At 48.8% G+C, this 26,181-nt stretch overlaps 1 protein-coding gene across 3 annotated transcripts in view; it reads left to right on the top strand.

Moving 5' to 3' along the window:
- The window catches only part of BCAS4 (breast carcinoma amplified sequence 4), a 963,459-nt gene that overhangs the window by 837,489 nt on the left and 99,789 nt on the right, over positions 1 to 26,181 (top strand). Inside the window, exon 5 of one of the 3 annotated variants that reach the window (XM_069651166.1) lies at positions 6,058 to 6,200. The exons of the other annotated variants lie outside the window; for them this stretch is intronic. Within the exon in view, the coding sequence (XP_069507267.1) occupies positions 6,058 to 6,102 (45 nt within the window). The 3' untranslated portion in view covers positions 6,103 to 6,200. Of the gene's footprint in view, positions 1 to 6,057; positions 6,201 to 26,181 lie in introns of those variants that run through there. 3 annotated transcript variants of the gene reach the window in all.

Genomic DNA, 26,181 nt, shown 5'->3' with positions numbered 1-26,181 from the left:
CTTCCTTATTTTTGTTAATGGACTTGTTTTGCGTGCATTAATACAGAAGTCAACAAACCATCGCAACACGTCCCAGAAGGCTCCAAGCCATTTCAACACAACCCAGATTCATGCCCTGCACTTGCTATCACCCAACCTCAACATATCACTTTTAGGACCGCAACCAGTTGCCATGAAAGAAAAGAAACACAAAACAATGAAGATCAACTTATCTGATGTGGGGTGAAAACAGTTGTGTGCCAAGAAAACAGAGAACATGCCAGGGACCAGAAAGGGGACAGGGCTTGCCTAGGGTTTTGAAACCAGTGACCTAAGGACAAATCCCCCTAGGGAAAGAACAACAATAGATTGGCCTCATAGAGCAAGGCACCCCAGTGACCAATGGGGAGCTGGGGAGTTATAGTGTGATGTAGGGTGCGCTATAAAAGCCCAGCCAGACAGAAAGATGGATGAAAGGTGTCCGGGTGAGGTCAGGTGTAGTTGGAGGACCAAGAGTCCTGATGGTGGAAACTGGATGGTGGTCGGAGAGTGATGCAAAGACTGTGGCAGTGCTGTAAGATAGTGCTGGTAAGTTATTGTATATGAGAGAGAGTGGTAACAATTGAGAGTGGAAGGAGTGTGACAGTGTGACTGGTGCAGAGAGAAGAAAGAGAATGAGAGTAAAAAAGGAAGGGGAAAGAAGCGAGGCAGTGTGAAGAGTGAATAGAGGTGTCACAGTGAGAGAAGCGAGAGAGAGAGTGAAAAGAGAGGAGCAGAGAGAGGAGGTAGGACTAGTGAGGAAGGGTTGAGAGCCAGTGGAGAGTGGTTGTATAAGTTGAGAGGAAAGTGATCATGAATAGCATGAGCGAGAGAGGGAAACATCCAAGAGACAGAGGGAGAAAAGAGAAGGGAGAAATTGGAGAGTTGCAGAAGATCATAAGGGAGAGAGTTGATGAAGCTTGACAGGAGGAGATAGGAGAGATGGAGACCAGTAATATCAAAAGAGGGAGGAGAATGGAGATATTAATAGAGTATGTGCAGGGAGAGAAGGAAGGTGAGAGGGAAGAGTGAAGAGGGTGGAGAGGAGTGAGAATGGTGGAGAGAGGAGTTGAGAAAACATTGAGGAAAGAACATCGAGGGGCATAATCCCTTTAGAAATTCCACCCAGGGAGATAGATAGAGAAGGGTACTTTATTTAGGGCCCCCTTAGGAACAGTCTATCTTAGACAGTAGGGATTACCCTGCACTAGTCCAAGTCTTGGGGTTGTTGCAGGGAGGGGGTGGGTCTCCTGGGCTCGGTTTGCTGGAGTCTGCGTGGAGGTTGAGTATACTAGACAGGACTTGTTAACCATTCCGGGTGTCTATATTATAACAAAACAACAGCACATATAGAACATACTTCCTAACACAGTTTGCACCTTTCAATGTGCCCCTCAAAATTAGTCCCTTTGTTTCTTGGGGTAAAAGATACCCTTCCCAGGCAACCCCCACACCACAGGAACCTTGGACTGATTAGCCTGTATCTTGTTAGCTCCATCAAAATCTATTTACAAAATGTCAAAGTATAGTACCTTCCACGCTTGTGCAGGATGTCAAACCCCCACTTTGCCTCTGATGGCTGACACATATCCATGAACTGCCTATAACGGCATGGCATGGAAGATATTGTAAACCAGTTTCCCTGGTGGTGGTGTTATTATTATTGTTAGAGATGTAGTAGCTGGTGTCTTTACTTTTAGGGCTTATGGAGCCCAACTTTCCTCCATGGCGGTGTCTTTACTTTTAGGGCTTATGGAGCCCAACTTTCGTCTGTGGTGCTTCCAGTAATCCTCAAGCAGAAGAGTCCTCTGCTTGGCTCTATCCAGGTCGGTTCCATGTGTTGAAATCGTGGCAAAAATGGCTGTGAACACAAAATATCGCGGCAAAAAGGCAGTGGTTTTGCCGCCGCAATCCATGTAAAGGATGCAGGGGATACCCCTGCAACCCCTGGACCCATTATACCATTTAAGGGGAGCGGGGCACACCCCTTGCAACCCCCGCGCCCCTTAAATGGTGTAATGGGGTATACCTTTAACGGATCAAACCATGGCTTTTTGCCGCGATTATTTGTTCAGGCGACATTTTTGCTGCGATTTTATCACTGCATACCTCCGGGTCATGCTAAACTGGGTGCAGCCTCTAACGACCCAGCCCACTCCTCTGCTGAGCCCTGGATGCAGCAGTTGGGGCTCCACGTAAGTTGCTTGCACTGCGCCGTCCTCCCCGTGTGGTCCCATGGAGGTTGGGAGCCTCGCGGGCCCTTCTGCGGTGCAGGCGACCCTTCCTCACACCACTTGGCCACCAGGGACACGTATATTCACCATCCACCATGTATGACCTGGCAGTCAGACTTCCCCAGGCCTCGCCATCTTTACTCAGGCCTGCACATGCATGAGGCCCGGAGCTTGATTTTCTCCCGGCCCATTCGGTCTGGTCCCTGGGCGGGCAGTACGTCTCCCAAGCTTGCTAGCTAGCTAGCATTGGATCACCCCGCTGATGCAACTTTGGCCATGGCTGTTTCTTCACCCGAGCTGCAACCCTCAAGCGGCCTGGAGGTTGAATGTTCGTATGAGCAGCAGGCTGGGCCTCGGTTCTGGGTCCACGCCCTATAACCTTTGACGCGCAGCCTGGAGCTTGTGTGATGCCCAGTTGCAACTAGCATATGCAACTAGCATATTCATCCTGGCCAGCCGCATCACTGGAGTCTTGGTGGGCCGTTTAAGGCCCAATGTTGTCCTCAGTCATAAGGTTCCATGTGTCCACCATGGTGGGGAAACATAGTACATTCACGTAAGTCACAGTCATAACATAGTCAAACACGCATTTTTAAAAAGAACCTTTTAAGACCCCTCACTGTGTCTGTGTCTTTCTTTTCTTATATCTTAACCTTTATCACCCCCTTACCTACACCTAACTATAACCCCCTACTGAAAAGGCCCCATTTGGCGAGGGCTACATATGCTTGTTGGTGTATTTTAGAAGCCATCAGTGACACTTGAGAGGAGCTGAATATTTTAAAGAATTTGATGAATTTACCAAAGGGTACTCCCAATTCTCTTTTATTTCTGGAGGTGGTTTATTTAATATTTGTCATCAATGTTTATCGCACATGCCCCCTCACCTGTTTGTCTCCCTCCACCCTTTTTTTTGCTTCTCCATTCCTTTTCTATATATGTTTTGAGAGTATTTTAAAAATAATTTGATGGGGCTTTGTTTCATGGCGAGTCTCTTCCTTTTGTAACCAGCGAAAGGGCCTGGAATATTTGCCCTTATTTGAACTTTGTACTCTTAAAACTCTCGATGTAACAATTCAATGCTGTTTTTAAAACAATATACTGGGTAAAAATCTGGTCTTCAGCAACCTTGTTTAATTCAGTGGTCTACGGATTTACTTTGGCAAGCCAAATGTATCGGATAATCCTCAATTAGCAATAAAAATTAGGATAACAGAGTTTAAATCTTGCATCAAGGATCAATATTTGTTTAAGCTACTGAATAATGAATCAAATAATGTTTGAATTAGTTATTTGCCCCCCAAAAAGGAGGTGGGATGGGAAGATTATCTGAATTACAATGAATCGTCCTTTGCATGTGCTGTGCTTTTAAAGGTTTGCTGGGGGATCTTATCTTTGCATCCTTTACATCTAATTGGTCCAATTCCCAAGGGTCTATGAGCCCTTCATACAATATGGTCATCGAGAATGAGCTTAATATTTAGTTCAATTGCCCATCCTACACTAAAATCAGGTATTACTGGTTCAAAACAAATACTTTTAACTTGACAACACATACACTTATTGAAGCCTCAGTGGTATGTACATTGACAAGAACCCCATATGGTACATGTGGGATAGCTAAATAGCTAACTGGGGCGTAGAAAATGAGGGCTAAAAATACTATATATTGTAGATACAGGTTTTGTGTGGAAAAATGTTACTTTTTTATTTTACCCTATTGAGATCTGTGATTTTTAGACACAATGGGCCTGATTCACAAGTCCTTTTTCTATGGGATGCATCCATTATAAAAGGATTTATGAATTAGGCTCATTGACTTTCATAGTGTATTTTATGGTTGCTTGTGCTATTTGCCTATTTATGATTTTTGATGTTTATGGAGGATTCATTGTCCAAATAAACATATGACTGATTTATTTATTAAAAAATGCAACCCAGAGAACTAGGCATAATACTCTTTGCGCCTCATCACGAGTTGGCCGGTATCCCAGCTGTAATACTGCCCAACTGTAATAGCGTTAGCGCACACCGGTCCAGTGGTATTACCACCGGATCACGGGTTGGGCGTTGACTGTAAATCCCCATTCCCCATTGGGTCCATTGGACCAGATAGGGAATCTTCAGCGCTAATACTGCGCGTTAATACAGCCGGCGGAAATACAGGGCGCTAAATGGGATTTTCACCTCCAGAAAAAAGCTGAAGGTAAAACAGCCCATTTAGCACCCAACTCGTGATAGGGCTAGCCCTTAAATGCGGTGGTAAAACATGTTCAACACACTACAAGAAATAGAAAAGAGTCTCAATTTTTGTAAATGGTTTGCAATTTGTATTCTTTTGGGGGGCCGAGTGGGCCAAGGAATGTTATTAGGTAGAGGTTTGAAGTTTCCATCAACATAAACCAAACCAAAAAATGTTAAGATATGAAAACCTGCATTATTTAAAATACGTTGCACAATGTAGGGACTAAAGCCCTTACATTTCTTCTTGACCAGAGCAATCTTAAGGTGGGTGGGGAGAATTATAAAGAGCAGAGTTAAGGAAATGGTGTTAGCACTGTAGATAGAATTGCTGAGAAGCAAGGATAGTCACCCTGTGGTTCTCCAGATGTGTCGGCCTTTGACTCCCATGCCCTCTCGTCATTGAGTATACAAGGTAGGACTGAGGAGAGTTGTAGCTTAGAACATGTGGGGAGCCACAAGTTGCCTGTGCTTGATTGTGCACAGATTTGTGGTCTACATTCAAACACAAATATGGTTAGATAAGAGGCTGTCCAAAGAAGAACACCCCACAGGGAGCATGCTTTCATGCATGGAGCAGGGACGTCATTTAGGGGTCGCCAGAGGTCGCAAGTGCGACCTTTGTGGTCTCCCTTGAGACCTCTAAAAAAACAAACAAAAAAAAAGTGTTTTTCTTTTTTTGTTTCTTTTTTTTGTTTTGTAATGCAATCCCCTGGGCTGTGGCCAGCACCATGAACAGAAGTGCCACAAGTCTAACACTTTCAGCATTGACCCTAAATAAGAAAGAATAAGAATACCAAATAATGTGAATTCTATACAATAATTGTTAGACTCATTAAAGGTTTATTTCAGGCACAATTCAGGGGGTGAGTCACTGATTTTGTCTGTTCTTGGTCGCCTCAACTCAGCCTTTCATCCTTCTGAGGTCGATAAATAAGTACCATGTAAATGGTAAATGGGTGATATTGGGTGTATGTTTTTTTTTTCTATATAAAGTGCTTAAGCGTAAGTGCTATATAATAACACATTGGCCCTCATTACAACCCCGGCGTTAACCAATGGCGCTATTAGCACCATGGTTAACGCCGGTAACTTAACGATTCCGCCATGGTGAAATGGGGAATTACCACCCCATTCCAAGGTTGGCGGGGCGGTAATTCCCCCATTTACCATTGGCCCTTCCCCATTCCCATTTTTGCCCCATAGGGCTCAATGGGAAAGGGGAAGGTGGTAATTACGGTACCGCAAATTTGCAGTACCGTAATTACCTTCAAGGTCCCTTTGCGGGTCCCTACCTTAACGGCTGGTCCAGACCAGCCGTTAAGGTCGGGAGCCGCAAAGGGACCTCGTAGTAAGGCGTTAAGGGGTTAACGGTGCCGTTAACCCCTTAACGCCTGGTTCGTAATGACCCCCATTATCATTTGGTCATGGACGTCTGCTTGCATTCACAGTAATTTGGTAATATGGGCCTATACACACTGATCTTAACGATACATATGGCGATCCATTCTTGTATGAAATGTACATCACATTATAGTGATATTGTAACCATTTTTTTTCCTAGTGTACAATGCTATGTGATGCCACTTCCTGTTCTGTCAACGGGTGAAAGGTTGTGTTCCATCGCTTCCCGCGATATCACTTGGAGTCGGGTCAAATGACATCACTTCCTGTGATGTCATCGGCGGGCCAAAGGTCACGTGATGTCACTTCCGCTACCCCTGGCATTTTGGTGAAATGACGTCCTTGGCACAGAGCCCTGATTTGGCCTTCTGGTGGTGTGTTTCTTTGGAAAGCATCAATAAATGTATCGATGTAACAGACTGAAGACTGAAACTGGAGAGAACCTGGAAAGGAAAGATGTAAAAAGACAGTTTCCTTGGGCGACGATGGCAGAAGAGTGTTAATCGATGGGCGAAAAATGTAAAGCTGGGGACCATGTATGGCACGTGGCACTAAGAGTTGTATCGAAATGCAGCTCTGACAGTTCTAATTTGTCTAAACCATATCACAATAAACAAAAAAAACAACAAAAAAAATTGCCATTACACTTTAAGATCCATATTTTTAGATTTTTCGTCTACTTTTATTGTATGGAACAGGAAATGGGACACCTACTGTGAACATAGCACCACATTCATGCAGAGACACCTAATTTTGTTTCTGTAGCTGGAGCAGTGCAAGAGTACACTCTTTTGTTTGTGTTACCATTACTTTGGCCAAATCACAATAAACTCCAACTTTTGTAAAAGTGCCTTTTCAAGGGCCCTGCGCCAGAATACCATGAACTGTGTGGAACGTGTGAGATCATTAGCCCGCCGCAGTGCACGCCCCTCCTGTGAGGCCCAGAACATTCTGGTGCTTTCTTCCAGGGTTGCTGCTTCGGTTGCCTTGCGTCTAGGATCTTACGCTGCTGGCTGCACACTGTTCAGGGGAGTTTTACCCAGTAGGCCTAAGGCTGCAGGCCTGCCATGAGTGTGCAGCTTACAGCTGTACTACTTCCGCAGAGCTGCCCATCCCCCACCAGCACAGCAGAGACAGAACTGAGATGTTTTTGTTCAGTCAGAGGGTGGCAGGTTTTCCTGCCATAGAGGTATTCACAGAGATGGCATTTATTGGTAGACATTTGCGCTTTTTTTTAAAGTGTAGTATAGGTACCGCTCTTCCTTTAACCCACTGAATCACAAACAAACGTGAGCCTTGTTGCATCCTGTGAATGAGTGCTGCTGGAATGTATGACAGGCCTGCACGCAGCTGCGTGGAATGTTTAGTGGTTGCCTGGATGAATGCCTTAGTGAATGTTCCATGAGTCAGTTGGTGCCTGGGAGCTGAATGGGATGGTATTCCCGGCCTCCCCTTCCCTCCTCATTATGTCCTTCCATAATATATCCTGGATTTCGAATCTGTGACTTGTGACATCAACTGGAATAAAGCAGCTAATAAGAAGAATCCTGAGGCTCCTGAGTCTGTGTCCCTGTTCAGCCCTGTAAAGAGCCATACACTGTGATGCTCTTATAAAATCACTATCACTCTATGCCATGCATATCCCCTAGGCAGGCTCCAAGTACTGTGTCACCTGTTATCCTAAGCAATATTTTCCACAGAGATGGGAGGAGATGGGGAGCTGGTTCACTTTTCCTTGAAGCTGCCCTTATACCCTCAATGTTGTCATCTGATCCATTGACTGCTGTTAGCTTTGTACTTTTCTTATTTATGGACATGGATAGACAGTGAGCCAGGCACCGTGTGGCTTGCATGTCAAGAATAATAATACTAATTTGTGTTCTTATTGGGCAGTTCATGCACGGTCCTCCTGCAAGTTACTGCTGTAATAACAGTTTTTATTACTCAATTTAATGGTACACAATTTATTGACCCTAGGAAGTTGGTGGGCGCAGGCGGCCTTTCCTCGGTTTTGGAAATTCTAAGTGCAGGCTCACCATATGTGATTAGTCAGCGAACCACCTGGGCAAAGGTAATAGTTGATGTTCTGCTGCACCAAATTGGGATCCTCTCCCTCATGGCTTCTAATAGCAGATGGGAGGTTCCTGCTGGCAGGACTGCAATCATCTAGTCATGAGTTTGTGTTTCTGCACCTGCCTTCATCGTGCCTTCTAAAACTTTGGGAATGTGCTTCAACAGTGGTTCCGCAGGGTTGTATTCAGGAGCTCCGCCCCAGTGTCGGGGTCTGTGCATTCTCACAAGCCAGAAGATGGGTGGGCTTGAATCGTTGGCCTATGGCCCCACGACGACTGGCTGGCTTTTCCTACTCTAATTTAGTATCTCTCAATTTCAACACAGCCATTTCCCCGGAACACCTGGGGACAGTTGGCTGCATTTTACTGTAGTGGGTTTGGGGGAGTTAGAGTGACTGGGGGTGGAATAATAGGGGATATAAGGGTAGGGATAGAGGTGGTAGAACAGGCGATAGAAGATGCTAGCCCTCCAAAAAAACACGGCAGTGCACCGGAGTGAAATGTCCCCACCGATGAGATGTCATAGATCCCTCTAATTGGTATACCTCACTGTCAGGCAGAGCCCCCCACCCAGCAGAGGGGAAGCTGCTAAACAAGCAACAGTGTCTACTTAAGACTGTGTTACTGGTGAATGTCAGCTGAATATGTATAAGATACGAAAGTTTTATATTTAAAACCATATTTTAACTGACCTTTTTATCAGTGATATCTCGTAAAGGCAAGTCGATCAGTGAAAATGTGCGAATAATGAAAAGTGCCTGAGGTGGGCAGGCATTTTTCCAGTATATGTAGGCAGCTTTCGTTCATCTCACAAATTGTAATCAGTCGTATCTAGCAGGTTTCCCTAATTTTAATATTGAAATAAACACATCTCTGTTTTCAAAATTATTGTAACAGTTGTTTAAACTACACAAGCTACAAGGACTTGTAGGCCGCAATCATACAAGGACACTAGGCATGACAGCCTAAGAATAGAAAATGACAAAATCTTCAAAAACAATGCCTACAGCTGTGGAACATTTCATCACAGTTTAAGGGAAGAATTGTCCAGATGTGTAGGATAAAATCTGTGCAAACGAAATACTTAAATTTTAAAATAGACATTACATTTATTGCACTAATTGCATTTATTTATTTACTACATGGCTGATTATTTAGAAAGGCCCACAACTGTAACGTGTCTGCTCAGACCCACATTGAAAATGGTGCACAAATTAAACCTTTCTCTGATATAATATTAACACAGACACAATGGTAGACATAATACATGGCTTTTACACGTACATGATATCCTGTGCAATCAATAATAATGTGCAATACTCGGAGACTCAGATGTTTGAACCACAAGTAAAAGTATGTGTACACTTTAAATCAAAGATTTATAATCCAAGCAGGTGGACATGGTTCACTGTAAACGCATCTCCTTCCTTATTTTAACTTGCATGTTGATCATGGCTCCCCCTGATGCATTAAATCGCATGTTACTGCTTTGTTTAGCACTCCGAATGTCCAGAAAACAGATTTATATGACGAAATCTCCACTGTCCCCAAAGTTCAGAAAGCCGGTTTCAAGCAGATCACCCATTCCCTGTATTCTTGCTTATAGGTACACATGTGGAGTGGGTTCTATGTCATTTCATCGATGGGTGAAATTTCGATGAGTTTTACCGCGGAGTGATAGACAAGATATCTTTGTAATCAGTGGAATACTAGGGTTGCAGGTCCACGCTCGAAAGATCACTCCTCCCTTCATTTCCAAGAGGACACATTTTCTGAGCAAGAAAAGAGACAGTTATGCACAAAGTGGACTTTGTTTCCATGGTACAGCAGAGAGTTTCTTCTTTTCAAAGGAGTCACTCCTCTGGGGTTAAGTGACCACAAACTCAACCAATTCCCATATGTTCAGGATGTCCTGGGTCACGACCTGAGGTATTGGCAGCAATGTAGGTTGCTCCTCAACTAGGCAGGAAGGCCTGTGCCACGTTGGTCTTTCTTCTGGTTGCCTTCCACACCTGCTACAGCGAATCCAATCTCAGCGAGACATTGATTAGATAGTCTACAGTACTGGGAGGTGGATATACCGGTGCCAATGAATCTTGGAGACTTTCCTGGAGGCAGTGCTGAAACATTGATTTGTGATTCCTCCAAACACTGGATTTCTGTAACTTCTGGAAGTGTGTAATTTAGGTGTCTAGGTCTTGAGTCCACTATTTAAATGTTAATGTTTCTACACCCTTGGCCTAAGTGGTATAACTTCTTTCTAACATTTTCTTTGAGGGAGTGTCGGGTGCAGTGGCGTTCTTACCTATGTTTGCTATGATGAAGCTGAGCGTAGCTTGATCGTTGGTAGCCAGCAAGTTCCTCAGATAATACAATAAACTCTGGGATTGAAAGTTCGAGAATTTACTGGGATCGCAAACAAAGGCATTCTGAGTAGTTGAACCCTATCAGTGTCGGGCAGCAGCAGCTGGTAATTGGGCTGAGGAACTTGGGAACCTCCCATGTCCCCATGGCCCACACACCAGAATGGTGGTGTTTTCCTGTAGGATGGTGGCAAGGCCTAACTCACCCGTGCCAACTGAGTTGCTATCTGCTGGAGGGTAGTGTTTAAGTCCCTAGGCTTGGGTGTAAATAGTGGCCTTGCAAACTGTTAAGAACAGACTCACCAGGCTTCCCTAGGGAATCAATGAAGAGGTTGCCCTGTATCACACAAGCTTCTCTGGTAACAAAGGATTGCTCAATACAGATGGGCTGGAACTTCCAGAAAGAACATCAGGCTAGAGCGCTTGATGTGTCGGGTCTGAAGTAGCCAGAGAAGGTCTCAGAAGAGGTGGCTCAGTGGTACAGCACGATAGCCGGCTTCAAATGAATAGACACTGCCGGTGTCTGGCTCTGCACATTACAGCTGTGTTGGTGCCTGCACACTTACTCTCAGTTCTAACGGGTTCTCTAGCATTGGATCTTTCATAGATGCACATGCTGTGAATACTCTACTTCGTCAGGCTGAGAATCCTTGGTAGCATCGAGCAGTTTAAGCTTAAACTGAAACGTTGTCACTTTTGTGCTCTAGTATAGTCACGTTTGGGTCATACTGCCCACAGCCAATAGGAACATCTCCCTTAGCTCTTCCCCTGACGGCCAACTTCAGATTTTTTACTGCACATTTGTGTTGGGAGTCCTCATAAATCTCTCTATACTTATATCCGTTAAAACTTACATCTTATCACAGCTTTAAGGACGAAAAATCCAGTTTACAACAACCCGTCAACAACCGTCGCAAGGGGTAACGGTACTGAGCCCAACAACCGGTTTCCAGCAACGAATACCGTAGGATTTCATAGTCTGTGACTTGGACCTACCTCATGACTGGGACCAGAAGGAAGAGCCTTTTCAAGGTCTGTGCCCACGATTATCTGTATTGCCTGCATCCACCTCATGTTATACAAGAGTGTGATATTTGCTATTCTTTTTTCAAATAAAACTCATCGACCACTACCAATAATGTGTCTGCGCTGGCAGCACTCCCATGCCCCTCATATCCCATCCTAGGGTTTGGGTTGCTGACACAGCCAGCAATAGTGGCGGAACCAAGCCTGCCTTACTTAGATGAAGGGGATTATGATTCTGTACAGGAACCTTCCAGGCCACAATCACACCATGCCTCACCAGTCAAGGGGCCAAATCCAGCTAGAGCACACATTGCAACAAAGGCTACCAGACCTGTCACTGGACCCAGAGGCTCAGCACTGGTGCTCTGGAGGAACCCCTGCCCCCTCACATCCTCCAGGGAGGTGGACATTTCACAGCCCTTCAGCGAGGACAGACGCCTGACAAGGCCTCTACAATTGTCTGACACAGGGATGGACACAGATCCGGAACAGCAAGACGATGTGGCTTCCACTCATACATCGCTTACTGATGAATTTGATGATTTGGTTCCGGCCGATGACGAGTGGCATGAGGTCCCTGCTGGAGACTCTCTACCAGACTAACTGGGCTCATTCCATGCGGTCATAGAAGGCACTTCAAAGATGTTTGGCCTGGCCCCAGAGGAGCAATGCAAGGAAAGCCTCCTATACCAACGCAGAGAACCTCACAGGAAGTGCATAATGTCCATTCCACTCCTGGATGATATTTGGGAGGACGTCTTTGTGGACGTCTTTGTTACCATGGCACATGCCTCTAAAGTGCCAGCGGAAAAGGACCATTTTGACAAGAAATACAGGGCTCCTGAGACTGCTGCCGTCTGTCGCTGCACACACCTAATCCTGGACACAGTGGTGTCTGCCGATCCCAGAAAAAGATCAGAGAATCCTTCAGCATCATGCTCAGTCCCTCCAGACAAAGAAGGCAAACGCCTAGATGCCTTTGGCAGGAAAGTCATAACCACCACAGCCACTACCAGCCACTACCATCAAGGCAGCGAATGCAATAGCCATTCTCGCAAGGTACGATTGTGAGCTATGGTACAAGCTGGGCTCGATCCTTGAATTTTTGCCAGAAGACAAAAAGCAAGAGGCAATGGACATATTCCACAAGGGTGAGTTGGCATCAGATAATGCCATCTCAGTGTTGGTGGACACCGCCAACACAGGATTTTGCCAACTTGGAAAAGTAGCAGTGCTTCGCCGACAGGTTTGGCTCAAGGCAAGAGATTTTAGACCGGAGGTGCAGGCTAAGGTCGTCATGCCATTTGATTGCATTGATCTTTTTGGAAGGAAGGTTGATGAGACCCAGCTCTCTGTCAAGACGGACACTGAGACTGCTCGCTCCTTGGGCATGCTGCGGCAGAGGCATCAGTCCTTTCACTCAGGAAAGGGATGTTTAAGAAAGACTTCACTGGACAACCGTCCTTCTTACCAATGCTCTTCCTCTTACTAGACGCCAGCATAATCATCAGGCAATCAATATAAAAGAAAGTTGCAGTCCTATAGAGGCACACAGCACCACCGTGGCTCCTCCCAGTACAGTGGCAGTCTGGCAAGCAGCCATGACTCGGCTAGAGCGAAACCCTCTCACTTCAGCACCCCAATGGGAGGAAGGCTATTACAATCCGTCAGGGAATGGAGGACCATCACATCTGACAAATGGGTGCTCTCTGTTCTCCAGTAGGGCCACTCGCTGGAGTTTGTGAGAATTCCCATGAACATTCTACCAGTAAGCAAACCAGAAAATGTCCACCATCTCCTTCTGCAAGAGGTACGGGCATTGCTGGTCAAGGGGGCAGTGAAAAAGGTGCTGAAGACTGAACTATGGTCAGTATTCTACTCATGCTATTTCCTAATAAGGAAAAAGGCATTACACAACAAATCAGGGGTTTAGAGGCCCATATTAGATCTAAGGGTGCTCAACAAATTCCTCAAAGTACAAACGTTTTGTATGGTGATGTTACAGCAAGTCCTGTCTCAACTACAGCAGGGAGACATCCTGGCGTGCCTCGACCTCAGAGATTAATACTTCTACATCCTTATTCGTCATCACACCGGCGCTACCTGCAGTCTGTTGTGGCTGGGGTACACTACCAATTCAAGGCTTTACCTTTTAGCCGTCTCTCAGCCCACAGGTCTTTACCAAATGCCTCGCTCCAGTGGTGGCACACCTGCAACAGAGGGGCATCCAGGTCTACCCATACTGAGACGACTAGTTGGTCAGAGCCCGCCTTACGACATAGCAGCAAACAACACAGCATCCACCATCCAATGTCTGCAACTACTCAGATTTTCCCAAAGTCGTGCTTGAGACCAGCAAGACTAAAGCTCGACACGCTGTCCTGCACTGCAAGACCATCACCCGAAGCGGGTGCCCACACTCCTCACCAAGTTGCATCATCTCAGTGGGGCTCCGGTGACATCTGTCCGCAGTTACAAGTCGCTGTTAGGCATGATGTTGTTGTGCATTCCTCTGATCACTCACTGCAGGCTGCACGTGTAGACTCTGCAGGAATTCCTGGATGCTCGTTGGGTACAGGCGTCAGGGTCCTGGGATGATCGGGATCTATGTGATTACTGCGCCGGTTTTACTGTAACCCCCCCCCCAAATGTAGACCTTTTTGTTATTTCAACCCCCCTTTCGCCCCATATATATGTGGCGGTAGACCACCACAGCCGCCCCTATATTCATGATATACTATGCCCATCCCCTCACATATATTTGGGGTGAAAAGTAGGTCGAAATTAAAAACATTTTGGGGGCTTGCAGTAAAAATATCAGTCATTGAACAATCCCAGGCGATCGCATCACTCTGACACAGGAGTTCAGAGACAAGCTCTGCTGGTGGTCGGTCAAAGCCCACCTGGTAAAGGGTGCTCCCTTCCAACTACCCGCCCACCAAACCACCGTCACGACGAACGCTTCGCTGGATGGCTGGGGAGCCCACTGTCAAGACCTATACACAAGGGGTTTCTGGTATCCAGAGGAGAAGCTACTTCTCATCAATTTACTGGAACGTAGGACGATTTTTCGGGGCCTCAAGTCTTTCCTCCCTTTACTGGCCAGAAAGGTGGTATGGATCTTTACAGACGACACCATATCAATGTTCCACTTCTGCAAGCAGGGGGGAAGAATGTCCCCACAACTGTACAAGGAGACTCAAACCCTTGGCACTGGGCTTTACAACACTGCATGTTTCTGATTCCCCTCCACCTGCCAGGTGTACCCAACACCTTAGCAGACTCTCTCAGCAGGGAGTTGCGCTCTTACCATGAGTGGACCTACACAACAACCAACTTCACCTGTTGTTCCAGACTTGGGGCACACCAGAGATAGACCTTTTTTGCAACCTACTACAACAAATAGTGCAAGAGCTTTGCCAGCAGTTTTCCCCACTAAGGGAGCTTGGAGGATGCCTTTGCGTTTCCATTGGAAGGGAAGTTCCTGTACACATTCCCTCCAATCCCGACGGTGGCGCAGGTCATAAATGCATTCAGACTATATCAGTGTAAAATTATATTAGTGGCCCCTGCATGGCCGAGACAGTTCTGGTACTCAGACCTACGTGCCCTTACGTCGTCCACTCAGGTTGAAACAGCACCAGGCTCTGCTCTCCAGGAGCAAGGGTGCAGTGCTGTACCACGATCTGGCCTCACTCAATCTAACAGCCTGGCTCCTATGTTCTTAGAGTTCAGTTCCTTGTTGCTGCCACAGTATTGGCGGGAGGTTCTGGCACAGACTTGTGCGCTCTCCACTTTGGAATGTTACAAGAGTAAGTGGAACTCTTTCGTGTGTGGTGCAGGAGTCATCATTTGCAGCCTCACACCATCCGGCCACAAGACATTTTACCATATCTATTATCTCTGGCTCAAGTGGGTCTGGCATATTCTTCAATCAAAGTGCACTTGGCCGTGATTTCCAGATGCAACCGATCTCCAGATGTACCTTCCATTTGGTCACACCGACTGGTGAAAGAGTTTTTGCTTGGATCTTAAGGGGGTAATTCATAGAATCCAGCGCACAAGTGGGGCAGGCGGCTGGCACACAGTGTGCGCGTGCGAATCCCTGCGCCAGCCGCGTGCGCTAAAATCCATTTCCGCGCACAGCGTATTCATGGATTCCAGCCACCAAAACCAGCCGTGGCGCACAGTGGCTCAGCGACCCTGCAGCAGCGCCAGTTACGCCCCCAAGAACGCCTCTCGCGCAGGGAAAAGCCATCAATATACCCAATCCAGCGCAAAGGGCTGCGCTAACCCTGTACCAGCACAGCAAGCGGGCTACGTGTATCACTGGGGTGCGCGGGAAGTACCTCACGCGATTGGCCCCGTGCGAGCAGGGTACGCGTATTTCAGGGGTGCGCGGGAAGTTCCACACGCGATTTCATCATGGTACGTGTATTTCAGGGGTGCGCGGGAATCACCACACGCGAATGGGCCCGTGCGAGCAGGGTACGCGTATCTCAGGGGTGTGCGGGAAGTTCCACATGCGATTCCATCAGGGTACGTGTATGTCGGGGTGCGCGTGAAGTTCCACACGCGATATCAGCAGGGTACGTGTATTTCAGGGTGCAGGGGAAGTTACACACGCGATTTCCGCAGGGTACGTGTATATCAGGGGTGCGCGTGAAGTTCCACACGTGATATCAGCAGGGCACGTGTATTTCAGGGTGCAGAGGAAGTTACACACGCGATTTCTGCAGGGTATGTGTATTTCAGGGGTGTGCGGGAATTTCCACACGAGATTGGGCCCGTGCGAGCAGGGTACGCGTATCTCAGGGGTGCGCGGGAAGTTCCACACGCGATTCCATCAGGGTAAGTGTATTTCAGGGTGCGGGGGAAGTTCCACACGTGAAATCAGCAGGGTACGTGTATTCCAGGGGTGCGCGGGAAGTCCCACACGCGATTCCATCAGGGTACGTGTATTTCAGGGGTGCGCGTGAATCACCACATGCGAATGGGCCCGTGCGAGCAGGGTACGCGTATCTCAGGGGTGCGCGGGAAGTTCCACATGCGATTCCATCAGGGTACGTGTATGTCGGAGTGTGCGTGAAGTTCCACACGCGATATCAGCAGGGTACGTGTATTTCAGGGTGCAGGGGAAGTTACACACGCGATTTCCGCAGGGTACGTGTATATCAGGGGTGCGCGTGAAGTTCCACACATGATATCAGCAGGGCACGTGTATTTCAGGGTGCAGAGGAAGTTACACACGCGATTTCTGCAGGGTATGTGTATTTCAGGGGTGTGCGGGAATTTCCACACGCGATTGGGCCCGTGCGAGCAGGGTACGCGTATCTCAGGGGTGCGCGGGAAGTTCCACACGCGATTCCATCAGGGTACGTGTATTTCAGGGTGCGGGGGAAGTTCCACACGTGAAATCAGCAGGGTACGTGTATTCCAGGGGTGCGCGGGAAGTCCCACACGCGATTCCATCAGGGTACGTGTATTACAGGGGTGCGCAGGAATTTCCACACGCGACTGGGCCCGTGCGAGCAGGGTACGCGTATCTCAGGGGTGCGTGGGAAGTTCCACACGCAATTCCATCAGGGTACGTGTATTTCGAGGTGCGCGTGAAGTTCCACAGGCGATATCAGCAGGGTACGTGTATTCCAGGGGTGCGCGGGAAGTTCCACACGCGATTCAATCAGGGTACGTGTATTACAGGGGTGCGCGGGGAGCACCACACGTGAATTGCACGTGTGGGTCCTCCCAGGTGTTCCCTCTACACCCTCCATGGCCCCTGCAGGTGGCTCACACCACAGGGGCCCACCATGCACATGTCCTGCAGGCACACCATCCACCATGGCCATGACCCCCAGCCAACCCACATGTCAACTTGCACTACTGCCCACCAACGCATGTCCCCCTGCACCCCCAGTCACCAGGGGCACCCTCCACCAGGCCCCACCCATGTCTCCCACCACCCCCACCCCCCAGCAGTGCAGGGGCACCCACCACCAGGCCCCCACCCATGTGTCCCACCACCCCCACCCCCCAGTCACCAGGGGCACCCTCCACCAGGCCCCACCCATGTCTCCCACCACCCCCACCCCCCAGCACTGTGGGGCACCTGCCAGCAGGCCCCCACCCATGTCCAACTCATGTTCCCCACCACCCCCACCCCCCAGCACCGTGGGGCACCTGCCAGCAGGCCCCCACCCATGTCCACCTCATGTTCCCCACCACTCCCACCCCCCAGTACTGTGGGGCACCTGCCAGTAGGCCCCCACCCATGTCCAACTCATGTTCCCCACCACCCCCACCCCCCGGCACCGTGGGGCACCTGCCAGCAGGCCCCCACCCATGTCCAACTCATGTTCCCCACCACCCCCACCCCCAGCCACCAGGGGCAGCCTCCACCAGGCCCCCACCATTGTCTCCCACCCCCCAGTCACCAGGGGCAGCCTCCACCAGGCCCCCACCCATGTCTCCCACCATCCCCACCCCCCAGTCACCAGGGGCAGCCTCCACCAGGCCCCCACCCATGTCTCCCACCACCCCCACCCCCCAGCACTGTGGGGCACCTGCCAGCAGGCCCCCACCCATGTGCAACTCATGTTCCCCAGCCAACATGTCATCACAATCTAGATCCCTGGTCCCTATGGTCAGCCTCCAAATGCAAAACACCCACCCGAGTATTGCATCCACCCACTCATAATTTGCAATTACATCACAGAACACCAATTGCAAGTTCCGAAACAAACACATTTCCCTCACATACACCCAATGGGTGTCAGTGAATCTCAAAACACATATCATGAAATGCATGAAACCAATGAGATACCACACATTGAAGTTCACCAAAAATAATATGTATTAAAGGAAACATCAATAGAATAAAAAATGAAGAAACAGAAACGTGAATGTACAAAAATGAAAAGAAGCATGTCCGTCAAAAAAAGCAAAACCAAAAATAAAAATCCAAAGTAATGTCCAAAGTCAATGTCCACAAAACAAAATCCAATGGGAAATAAAAAAGAAAGCCATTGCTCCATGGTTAAAAATAGAAAAAAAAATACAATCCAACTGTCAACTATGTACATGGGAACAATCCAGGGTCCATTATCCCAACAAAATAAAGGAAACCTATCTAACTACACTAACTAATAAAATAAACTATATACAAAAATGTGGCCAATGTCCGAAAGGTCCAAATGAAATAAAAACAAAAATGAAACCTAACACTACCTAGAAACTATGTACAAGGGCAGCGGGCTAGTTTCACGGCTCACTTGTGGATGTTCAGGGCCAGGGCATCATCAAACTCCTCCTCAATGTCCCGGAGGCGGTCCTCCTCCATGGCCCCGAGGGTCCGCAGGGCCGTCGACGTCTCCACCTCCAAACCCCTGCGGATTGCCTCGAGGCACTCGGCCCACCTCAGGGCCCTCCGCATGGAGTTCTCCGCCCTGACCATTGTGAGCCGTGCTTCTTCCGCCCGCTGCCGCTCCGCATCTATGGCGTGGCCCAACCACTGCCACACAGAAGACACTCTCTGTCCTGGGTCCTCCTGCCCTCCGGCCGATGCCTGCCCCGCCAATGTCAAAGGCCCTGAGCCTTCATGGCTCCCACCACGTTGCTGCTGCTGCTGTGCCTCTGCCCGTGCACTGCCTCCTGCTGCCTGCACATCCTCCGCCGGCTGGGGTGCAGTCGTAGATGTGGCCACCCCTGCTGGACGTCCGACTCCCGACTGTGGCAGGGATGCCTCCTCCACCAGCCTGGCCGCACCGTCAGAGGCAGCTCCACAGGGCACCCAGGTGACTGATGGGTGGGAAGATGGCACAGAGCACGACTGGCGCGTAGGGGGTCCAGTTGAGGAGGGGGTCGGAGCAAGCCCCATCAGACGGGAGAATCCGGCCTGGGTGACCTGTCCCAGCAGGCTGACGTGGTCAACGAGCCATTCGAGATGACGTGCAGTCTCTCCATGAAAAGACTGCAGGTCACCTCGCATGGCCCGTTGACGCAACGCCACACCAGCCAGGACAGGCTCAACCCGGACCTGGATAGCCACGTCCGCAGGCAGAGGAAGGCCAGTTGACGTGAGCTCATCCCCTGCCTGAAAACGGGTCTGGACGTAGGCATCCCTTCTGGTGCAAGATGATGCAGGGACAGGATCGGGGACAGGATTGCACACAGGCACCTCCGCGGCGGCCTGTGCTGCCTCCTGTCCCTGGTCCTGCACTGCACCACTAGCACCAGTGGGATCCCCACCTCCAGACCCCGTCTCTGGTGCTTGCACAGCCTCCTCCTCCACCAAACCCCTCACCAACCTGGATGACTCCGTGCCATCTTCCCCTGTTGGGCCCTGTGGGGTCCCAGCTGCCCCTTCTGCTGCCGAGGAGTCCAACTCCAACCTCCGCCTCTTGGACCTCCCCCCGGCAGCTGCGGCCTGGGACGCGGCACCGGACTCCTCACTCCCCGACGAGATGACAACCTGGGAGGGGAGCCGGGACTTGCGTCTCCGGCTGGCGGTCGGATCCCCGCCGCTGTGCTCCACAGCACCTTCTCCGCCCTCTTCATCAGATGACGCTGCAGACAGGGAGAAACAAAACACAGGCATCAGGGCACTGTACAATGGACACATACACACATGACAGTTGTACATGAGTGGCATTGGCAAACCTCAGACATGTCATCACAATCCCCAACACACATGTCATTACAACTCGCACACATGAGCCATACCACAGCCATATCGCAACTGCCACCACCATCCATACACATACAACAGCATGAGCAGCCAAAGGTAAGCCAGACATCACATGCAACACAGGAAGTGCACCACACATGTACACACACCACCAAACCTGCATGCATGTGTACACCTCTGCCAAGTGTCGCACTGTTCAGACGGGCATCCATGTCACATCTGCCAATCAGGCTTCCACATACCGCTGTCACATGCATCCATGTTGTATCACTGTTGCACCCTTGTCAAATACACACACATGCACATGTACACAGTGCTGATACATGCAGCCGAAAACAACATACATGCGTGACATCATGGACATGTCTACTTACATACACATTCATCCAAACATGTGTGCCCACACAACTGCATTTGGCATGCAAGCCTACACACACAAGCACCATCCATGTCTCACACATTACAGCCCTCGTCTTGTCAGCCCCACGGCCCTGTACACCCCCACCCATACAAACAGATGTGCAACCTGCACACTACTGAATAATCACCACACGCACTGCTCACAATCAGGATGCATGTACACTCACCGCTCGACTGCAGACGGGTCTGCTTCTCAAGGACCTGGACGTGGAGCGCTGGGGATATGCGTTCCAGGACCCTCATCTGTTCTTCCGACAAGTGGCCCCGGTGCCCCTTGGCATCCGCTGCCTTCAAGACAAACCGGGCCTTTTTCAGGGTCCTGGACCTGAAGTCCTCCCAGCGCTTCCTGACATGTTGTAAGTCGCGGACTGCCACCCCCTCCGCGTTGATGGCAGTCACAATGTCAGTCCAGATCCGAGTCCGTCCTTCCTTGTCGGCGCGGGAACTTCCGAAGAGGGCATCATACTGCCCCATGACTTGCTCCACCAGGACACCAACTTCGGTGGCACTGAAGCTGGTGCCCCTCTGCCTCTCTCGCTGGGGGTTGTCAGTGGTCACAGATGGTGTTTGCCCCGACATGACAACCCCAGAGGCAGGAGTGGGTGGGCAACTGGGTCCTGGGGCTGGGCTGTGGAGCGATGGAATCCCAGTCGGGAGTCTTCGGTTCCAGCAGGGTTGGTCACAGCAACAGCACCCAATTGGCTGATGTGCAGGCAGCAAATGGCAGTGCACGTGGGCAGCAGGCAGTCAGGCAGCAGCAGATGGCAGGTGGGAGCGTGCTCGGGGCTCTGGGGGGCAGTAGTTCGGCCTTCTGGGCAGGAGCGTGGTCTTCCGTGTGCTTACGCGTGGCCAGCTTGATACGTAGTGATTTGGCACGTGAAAAATCTGCACGTCAGCATGTAATTCGAGGAAAGGCCCTTAGCGCGTATGCACGGCAGCACGCATATGCGATTTCATTGGACCAAAGGCCCTTAGCGCGTGAGCGCGTCTGTGACGTGACGCGCGCAGGTGTTTCCCTCATTGCACGTGATGTCAGAACACACGTGGATTTCCACCAATCGCGTGTGAAAGTTCCCGGCACCCCGGAACACGTACCCCTGAAATACACGTAGCCCGCTCCCCCAGGCCCGATCGCGTGAGAAACTTCACGCGAACCCCTGAAGTACACGTAGCCCGCTCCCCCAGGCCCGATCGCGTGAGAAACTTCACGCGAACCCCTGAAATACACGTAGCCCGCTCCCCCAGGCCCGATTGTGTGAAAAAGTTCACGCGCACCCCAGAAATACACGTAGCCCGCTCCCCCAGGCCCGATCGCGTGAAAAAGTTCACGCGAACCCCTGAAGTACACGTAGCCCGCTCCCCCAGGCCCGATCGCGTGAGAAACTTCACGCGAACCCCTGATGTACACGTAGCCCGCTCCCCCAGGCCCGATCGCGTGAGAAACTGCACGCGCACCCCTGAAATACACGTAGCCCGCTCCCCCAGGCCCGATCGCGTGAAAAAGTTCACGCGAACCCCTGAAGTACACGTAGCCCGCTCCCCCAGGCCCGATCGCGTGAGAAACTTCACGCGAACCCGCTCGCACAGGCCCAATTGCTGTATGTTGCCACTTTTGTAATGCGCAGGGACGCTACCGCCTGCCTTCGTGTGGCGGACGTGTTTCGGCTTGTGCGTGTCTTTGGCTGTCCGTGGCTTTGCCCTATTCAATTCCATGAATACGTGTGGTTCGAGTGCGTGTGGGCGTTCCGTCTGCTTCCGTGCAGTACATCCCCAGTTACGCCCTTATTTTCGCGCGTTGTTCCCCATTCCGTGCGTTACGCCCCGTGTCCCGCCCACTTTCTGGTGTATGCGCCGAGGTTGTGCGCTTTCACTGTGCGCTTCGCGCACGCCTTTCGGGATGTTGCAGTGACTTGTGCGCCATGCACAGGTTTGGCGCACATCCCGGGGTGTACACGCACAGGGACTTCCATGAATCGCGCGCGTGCGCCTGTTTTTTTCCGCTTGCGCCTGCTTGCGCCTGCTTGCGCGAAGATTTTCGGCGCACGTTTGTTCCATGAATCGGCCCCTAAAGGTCTTTCCCACCTGTCAAAGGCTCAACGCCCACAAGGGAATTGAATGTTGTCCTGTCACGGCCACCCCTTGCGCCTCTGCATAATGCACCCATCAAACATCTTTCTTGGAAGACTGCATTTTTAGTCGCCATAACATCTGCCAGAAGTGTGGGCAAAAGACAAGCTTTTTCTTGCAAAGCTCCGTATTTGACATTTACAAAGGGCAAAGGTCATACTAGCATTAACCCTACATTTATGCCTAGGGTACCTTCCACCTTAATTAACTAGTGGCTTTACCAGTGTTCTTGGCACACCTGCATCACCGGCCGAACGGTCTTTACATTCTTTAGACATCATACATGCCCTTAAGTACTATGTTGCATGTACAAAGCCATTCTGTCTCACAGACCAACTGTTTATAACATTGGGCGTTGTCTAAATCTTCTGTGTCAACATGGATTGCTGCTTGCATTTCCTTATGCAATCATTAGGCTGGCACGCCACTTCCAGGCAGGCCCCGGGCTCACTCAACCAAGACAGTGGCGGCTACTACTGCTTTCCTCTTCGGTATTCCGCTGCTGTACATTTGCCGGGCAGCCACCTGGTGGGCGGTGCACACATTCACCAAATTCTACTGTGTCAACAGGGATTCAGCGCCAGAATCCAGTGATGGCCAATCGGTTCTGCGGAACCTGTTTGTGTGAAGGTAGTGAGTCTCCAGTGATAGGTGTATGCATGGAGCTTGCCTCCGCCCGTAGGTATTGTTTTAATACTGCTTTGTAATCTGTTCACAGTATGTGAATCTATGAAAGATCCAATGCTGGAGAAGGAATAAGTTACTTACCTGTAACTCCTGTTCTCCAGCATTGCTATCTTTCATAGATTCACATTCAACCGTCCCATCTACCTCTCTGGCTCTTCTTTTGGCTCATACCACCTCTAACGTGCACTTGCCAAAATCTGAAGATGGCCGACAGGAGAGGAGCTAAGGGAGATGCTCCTATTGGCTGTGGGCAGTATGACCCAAAAGTGACTATACTAGAGCGTAAAACTGACTGAAAGTTTCATTTTAATTTTAAACTACTCTGTTACCGAGCATTCCCTGCCTGACGACAGGGAATATTCACAGCATGTAAATCTATGACAGATACCAATGCTGGTGAACAGAAGTTACAGGTTAAGTAACATATCCCTTAGTGGTCCAAGTACTGAGAAAGTGACTCACCAAGTGGAGTGGCTCTAGCAGGCAGCTACACTAACAGATAATGTAAACACAGTGCATTCTCACTGTTGAAAGGTCCCAGTAAAAAGGGAACTTGAAGCAACTTCCCACAACCAGTCTACCTACCTAACTGAAGAGCCAATGCTGAAAGATCAGAAGGAAGCACAGAGCAGGAAACAGGTGGAAGGAGAATGGAAAGGTAATGTAGGGACTAGTGCAAGAGGTAGCTGAGCCCTTGCTGTCCAACGCAGCTGAAGGTGTGAGCAGTGAATCAGCTTGGAGTGCAAGAAGCAGCCCGTCACCACTGTAGGTGTCAGCAGGCCAGCGAGGGCTCTAAAAGTACAAGTTCCACGGACAGCAAAGAACCAGAAGACTCTTAAGTGCAAATGGAATTTTCGCAAGAAAAATGTTTTTATCTTAAACTCTTTTTACCAAATTGATTCAACCTTATTTCAGTTATATTGAGCTATGAATTGTGGAATGGGCCTATAATACTGGTAGGAGTGTTGTATTAATTAAAATACTGCTTCCTTTTAGAGCGAGTCAACTTTAAGAACATGCCACTAAAGTAAGAACATTATGTACATTTTACAAAGGGGCATGTTCTATCATTCAATCCTTTAATTGTTATCTTTTGAAGGACAAGCAGCACAGCGGATCAAAGATGACATTAACGCATCATTGAGAACAGTGGTGTAGGTAGTGAAAACCTAGTGATGTGATGCTGAGGCAACCCAACCTGCTGATCGACAGACATTCAAATACAAAGAGTTCTGGATGAGTCGGGCTAACTGCCAGAGGATATTCGTGGCTCGATTCACTCCCACCTGGTTGTTGGAGTGGAAGAAGAGAAAGCCATCAGAAATCGTTCAGGGCATTCCGTCGGGCCCCCGGCAAGTCCCCCTTGAAGGTTTTGGGTGGAGGGCATCATCCCAAGAGTTCCCTTCAGCTCCACAGTCTCCATAGTAAACTTTGCAGGAATGGTGCCATCTTGATCTGGAGGAGGGACTGTCAACCATCCTATCCTGCCTGGCAAAAGGAGGACGGGTAAGATGATGACATTTTCAAGCCAACAGGGTCATTTTAAAAAAAAAAAAGTCAGAAAGAGACAGTGGAAGAAGACAAATTAATAGGTGAAGAAAGAACCCGTCATCAATCAATTAATACCCCCTACTGTGAGTTGAAACTATATGCAGGAAACCTCGAGATAGCTGTGAAAGTAGTGGAAACAAAACAGAAAAAGTGTCTGGGACTGAGGTGAATACGGAACAAGCTATTGGCGGTTTAAGGGGCAGGGTGAAGCCACCTACTCAAGTAGGGTTTTTTGAAAACCTGAGATGAGGGGCCTACCTTTGTGTGCTTGAGGGCCCATAAGATGCTCCAGTAGAAAGTGTGCAGTCAAATATGGAAGATGTTTTGTTGGAGCTGGCAGAGGATCCACATTTTAATTATCAACCATTGATAAGAAAATAGAGAATTTCAATGGTGTGGTGAGATTGAGTCCAGCAGAGGATCAGAGGGAATGATATGGTAAGTAAACTGAGATACAAGCAGGCAGGTGCTAATGAGCAAGAGCATTGCTAACTTTGTGGACTAGAAGCAACTTGAAAAGAGAGATTTTGTGCATGAAGAGCCAACTAGCATGTCGGTCAGTAAAAGTGGGGCAAGATCTGGGTAGATTGTAGAAAGTGTGAGTAGCAATATTGAGGACTTTGTCTGAGGAATGAAGTAGTAGAGTGGAAGGTCAAGGAGTAGACTTGAGTATTAGTCAAGTTTTCTGAGCAGGAGAGTGGAGATTAAAGTTTTTGTAGAGTTGTTAGCAAGAAAGGGAAACATTTTCCGATAGTTGAGGAGATTAATACAAGATGCAATTAATTGTTGCATTTGTAGTAGAGGGTACAGGCGGGCACTACTTATATATTATTCTTATATTTTTAAACCATTAGTCAATTTGTCAATTTCTATTTCTGAATATATGTGTGTTTATACATGGAGCTTCCATGTTGAAAATAACCCAATTACACCAGGGCTATATATAATCTTAACAAGTAAGAAAATCATAGTGGAATCCACCCCGTAATAACCGGTGCTCTCTCCTTGCTCCCAGTGGAGCTAAATTCGTTGCTTGCTATTAAAGCTCAAAATCATGTATTTATGTTTCAAAATGAATTTCATTGAATTCAGTGTTTCTTCTTCATTCGCCCAATGCTTTAAATCTGTTTTTAAATGACTTTTCCGAATGCTTTATAAAAAATTCACACAATCTGTCAATAGTGAAAGCAGAATTCCTCATTCATAGAGTACAAACATATGCCAATGCATTTCGGTGTGTGGCACCATCATCGGGGCTTTTGTTCAAAAAACATAAATTAAATAATTCATTCGTATCACAATTGATTGATTGTGCATATTACATGTGCATTTGTCATTTACAATGAGAATAA

This window comes from Ambystoma mexicanum, chromosome 3p, assembly GCF_040938575.1.
Source record: "Ambystoma mexicanum isolate Mex_15411 chromosome 3p, UKY_AmexF1_1, whole genome shotgun sequence".
NCBI classification, from domain to species: Eukaryota; Metazoa; Chordata; class Amphibia; order Caudata; family Ambystomatidae; genus Ambystoma; species Ambystoma mexicanum.
Note: the sequence above shows the minus strand (reverse complement) of the source record. Positions and strands in the feature narration are given on the sequence as shown.